The sequence below is a fragment of the Arachis ipaensis genome, chromosome B01, assembly GCF_000816755.2.
Source record: "Arachis ipaensis cultivar K30076 chromosome B01, Araip1.1, whole genome shotgun sequence".
Classification (NCBI taxonomy): Eukaryota; Viridiplantae; Streptophyta; class Magnoliopsida; order Fabales; family Fabaceae; genus Arachis; species Arachis ipaensis.
The window spans coordinates 117245612-117250745 of NC_029785.2; the positions used below are offsets into that span (position 1 = coordinate 117245612).

The 5134-nt window shown below is 33.4% G+C and overlaps 1 protein-coding gene across 1 annotated transcript; it reads left to right on the plus strand.

Moving 5' to 3' along the window:
- LOC107634462 (PLASMODESMATA CALLOSE-BINDING PROTEIN 3) lies at window positions 489-4702 on the plus strand (the record flags this gene model as incomplete). Its single annotated transcript, XM_016337954.2, is given in 4 exon segments — window positions 489-677; window positions 833-1075; window positions 1180-1213; window positions 4115-4702. Coding segments are annotated over 4 exon segments (618 nt in total). The 3' UTR covers window positions 4404-4702.

Below are 5134 nucleotides of genomic sequence, written 5' to 3' on the forward strand. Positions count from 1 at the left end.
GAAAAGTATAGACAATAAAAATATTAAACAATGTGAATAATAGATATATCGAATATTCAATTTATTAGGTGTGCAGATAATTATCCTAATACTAAGATTTAGATAGATAATTTGGGGTGTAGTATATTTTTATTTTATTGGACTAATTTTAAAATTTATTGTTCAGAAAAATCATTATCTACCTAAAAAAATTCTTAATTTAAATATAAAAATAAAAAAGGATTATTAATTTCTTAGAATTTCTGAACCATTCATTTAACTATTTTATTTTCAAATTACAAATTTTTGAGAGGCCGACACCAAAGGCGGGGCCAGGCCACCACACTATGATAATTGATACTCTCTCTGTATCTCATTATATTCCAACGTTATATACACAATCTCTTCATATAGTTCTTCTCCTCTCTGTTTGTTCCTACTTACTACTAATACAGTAATTAATACCACTATATTCATATTTTAGTCCTCATATATATTCCATTTCTTTTTCTCTTTTCTCCCGTCTCATCTCTCACTCACTCTGTGACGCACCACACCATACTCCTCTCCTCTCTTTCACTCTCACTCTCTCTCTTTGTCTCTCTCTCTCTTTCTATCTTTCTCTCTCTTTCATCTCCACTTTAACATGGCTGCTTATCTTATTGCTCTGCTTCTCTTCGCCTTCACTTCCTCTTCAAGTATGCATATCTTACAGCACCTTTTTCATCATACTTTTTTCTTTCTCTGTATTTGTTGCTTCATTTCAGCTTATTATTAAGCTAACGTGCCGTTAGATCTATGCTAGTTTGCCGTTTAATTTGTGAAACTAACAAGATCTCGAAAAACGAATTAGGCGGTGGGGGTTTGTGGTGCGTATGCAAGGACGGAAGCGACGCGATGCTACAGAAAACATTGGACTACGCGTGCGGTGCAGGTGCAGACTGTAACCCACTGCACCAGGGCGGTCCCTGTTTCCAACCTAACACCGTTAGGGCTCATTGCAACTACGCCGTTAACAGTTACTTCCAGAAGAAGGGCCAAGCTCAAGGCGCTTGTGAGTTTGCCGGAACAGCCACCACCGTTACATCTGACCCCAGTAACTACTCCTCCCCTCCTCCTTAAAATAATGTAAAAAAATAAAAATAAATTACAGTAGCTTACTTATTTTGTTTATTTTTTTAAATTATTTTTAATGAGCAGGCGCTAGTGGTTGTATGTACCCTTCAACCGCCAGGTATGTGCAACATTCATTTCATTTCTGACTCTATTTTATTTTTTACAGAATGAGTTTTACATTTTACTGATTCTAGTAGAATAAGAGGATAAGAGTTCCAAATATTTTTTTAAAAAAAATGTAATTGGTTAAAAAAATCGTTTCTGAGCATGCTGATGGGACTATTGGTGAGTGGTTACTTTTACTTTTGTTTCTCGTAATGGGAACTGAGGGGCACTTTGGTAGATTTATTTTATTTTAGTTCATTATATTTATTTGTTTGTTCGGTCACAAAAGAGAGGGTTCCCTTTTATTAGGGTTTGGGTATGTGGGGCATGGCTTGCAATAGTGGCTAGTGCATCACTTTGCAATCGGCATATTCGTACTACGGTAACTTATTTCTAACGTATAATAATGCTATAGAATTTCAATTTTCAAATTAACTGGTTAGGTTACACGGACAATTATAATTAAAATAGTAAGTATTGGAAAATGAAAAATATTTTACATGTTATAAGGTGTGTACTATATATACAAATCGGAACAACATCCTCGATTTCGTTTAATGTCTGCAAACTTTATATTGCTGCAAATTTTTTATTCGTATATTTAAAATATAGCGAATCGTAATCATAGTGGTGTTATTAAAATGATCATATGTTAAAGCTTAATGATTAGCTTAGTAAAGTAGTCAAAATAAATGATCAATTTAGCTGGTAACATACTAGCGTGTATCTTTTGATGAATTTTTTTAATTGGAGAATATATTGGGGTAAAATTTATTAGAGAGATGTTATTCTGAGAATTATTCCGGCCGTAGTGTCATTAAAAAATTTTTGAGTGGAGAGATTTCATATTCGCTGCTAAGATCTTTGTGCATCTTTCATTACACTAAAGTACAAAAAGACAGGGTCACGATTATAAATAATTTGAAGATAGTTACCCAAGCTGCAATGACTTTTACGAAAATGAAAATACAAAAAAGGACATTGATTCGGGATAATGACCTCACATGAGGTCATGAAGACGGGTTTGATTTGAATGCCAAAAAGAATTTGGTTTTTCCATAATCTGATTTATATTCTGATTAACAAATAGTGTATTATAAAATTATCTTAGCATTTTGCGTAATTATTTATTTAATGTTTTTAAAAAGATTATTTTGGTGTTCCAACTCATTGGCCATTTATTGGTGGTGGAAAGGGCCGTTGCAGTGAGGCGGTGAACAATTTTAACTTGTTGAAAAATGCCGCATTAATGGGTCCCATTGCATAAGTAAAGCTTGAATCTCTTTCAAATAAAAGAAAAAGGATCGAGCTCTCTTTATTAAAAGACAAATTTGTCCTCACTCAATTCCTATCCCCATGCTCTGTTGCTTGGCCTTGGTAGGGAGTGGGTCTGTGGGTGCACTTAATTATGTCAAAAGATGTGGGACCCAATGCAAGGTGGGAGTGTACTGTGTGTGTACCCACTAGACCATTAGTCATGTTGTAATTTTAAATTTTAATTTATTTTCTTCTTATTTTTAGATTTTTTTCCCTTAAATTTTGATATTTGATGATATGGGGTAAAACAAAAGCCAGATGGACGTAGCAGGCACTTGTCTTGAGATACGAGCCAACAAACTTTTGGAATTGGAGAGTTCAGATTTTCTTGATAATCGTGTATGACTAGTCTTTTCCAGATTTTCACCGTTTTACACCTAGAAGCTAGTAGTAAGCTGGGCCTGGGCTGGCCCTCTATTTTTTACCATTGAAGTTTGTGTGTGTCTTTCGGTTGATGTCCAATGCATTTTGATTCAGATAAGTTCTACCAAGAACAAAAAGACATGTCTATCTTTTCGAGTATTTTAAGAGTATATTTAATATGGCTATGTTAATAAATACACTAAGATATTTTTTAAGAATACTATAAATAGAAATTTTGAATTAAAAGTATAAGATCAATTTTCTAAAAGGAAGATATTGACAGTGAGAAAGTAATTTTAATCACTTTCGAATTAAAATAGTTAGAGGAATGGTAGGGGGACAGCAATTTTGTGATTTGTAGCCATCAAATAGCCATCAAGGATGGTTTTAATGGTTTGAGATGGATATGAGATTTTATCCAATGGTTCATTTTTTTTTGCTGGTTATATGCTGGCCAGAATTTAACAAAGTTGTTGGTCTCCTAGACTTTTCCAAATAGTATAGTTAACACGTGAAAGTAAGTTATATATTCAATAGTAATTTAACTCATCTTTTATTTTATTAATTTATTCACTTTGGATTTTTTTTCAAACTTTTTTTTTCAATATATTGAATGTATTGATAATGCATTAGGAGAGGAAAGATCTTTTATTTAAATTTTCTTAACCATTGTTCTTCGACACACTAGCAAATTTCTATTTAATATGTATTTTAAAACGTACAAATAAAACATTGATTAACGCTTATAAGCTGCTTCGTATATGCTACAGCTGTTATTATTATATCAGTATTATGATCTTGAAAAAGCAATTTAATGCTTAATATGGAAGTAGCTATTCAACGTTTTATAGTTGGAATTATTGGATTAAAAAGTAAGGAGCTCTCCATAATTGGTGGCATGGCTTAACGAGGGTTGAGTCTCACCAACATTCTGATTTAACTTAATTCATCAACATTTTCCTTTTTTTTTGGTTGGGAATCATCTCAAATTCTCAATGTTGAATGTTTATATTCATATATTTGCTTTATAATATATATATTAACTAACATGGTACTTTTGTTCAAAGTACTTGCCATAGCAACAACAATTTATTCCGGTAAATATTGTGTATAATAGCAATTCCTAAGGTTTAGATATTCTTTCTTTTTATAGCTTTAATCAGAGGCTTAAGGGTGTGTGTGGCTAGGAGCTAAAACTATTTACATGTGACTCTTGGTCCCATTTCCTATGCAGTGCTGCAGGCACTAGTTCAACACCTATGACAAACACACCATCAATGGGCACTTCCACTGGAACAAACCCATCAAGTGGCACCACCAGCACGGGCACTGGGACGGGCACTGGCACTGGCACCACTCCATACAGTACAAGCCCTGTACTAGGAGGGATTGGCAGTGGCGGCATGGGGCCTTCCGGATCTGGCATGAACGACGAGAGTCACGGTGGGGTTAAACTTGTTAACAATTATTTGCTCTCTGCATTCTCAGTAGCTCTCTTTTCCGCATTCTTTATGGTTTGGTGAGGTTGATAGAGAGACAGAAAAAATGGCCATGACTCTAGTCTTGGGTGTTCATGTTATGTTGTATGTCGCTGTGCATAGAGTATGCATGTGTTGTGTTGTATTTTTTGTATTTTATTTTATTTTTCTAGGTGTTGAACTTGAAATCTTTAGCTTTTTTACCTTTTTCTTTTTTCGTTTTTTCACCTCTTGGTTAAGTAAGAAACGAAGATGGGCTTATGGCTAGTATGGGACTCATCTGTTTTGGACCTAAAGAGGTTACTAGTTAATTAATTAATTAATTTGATATGATTTGGGCTCCACTTATTGTTAGACTCTTAATCAGCATGAAATACATGATTTTGACTTGGAGCGCCTGTGTCAGTTTCAAGTATTATGAAGCCATAATATATATCATTTAATTGGACATTAGAAGCTAAGATTAACATATAACTATATGCATTTTTTTTAAATGATTAATATTATGTATCTTATAATGATTTTTAAATTTTATTCGTGTGTAGTTATGTAGTTACCACCATGTGCTTGCAAATATTTTGTCTTAGCATTATGCTACATGATCATCAGATATATTTTGTATCAATACGACCAGGATCCTGATGACAGCTCTATTTGTTTATTTAATTTTTAATATTATAAGTTCAGACCAATAATCATGTCAATCAACACTAAGGATTTGTGCTACTAAAACCATGATAATAAAAGACAAGGGAGTCACGGAGCACATTATAAAT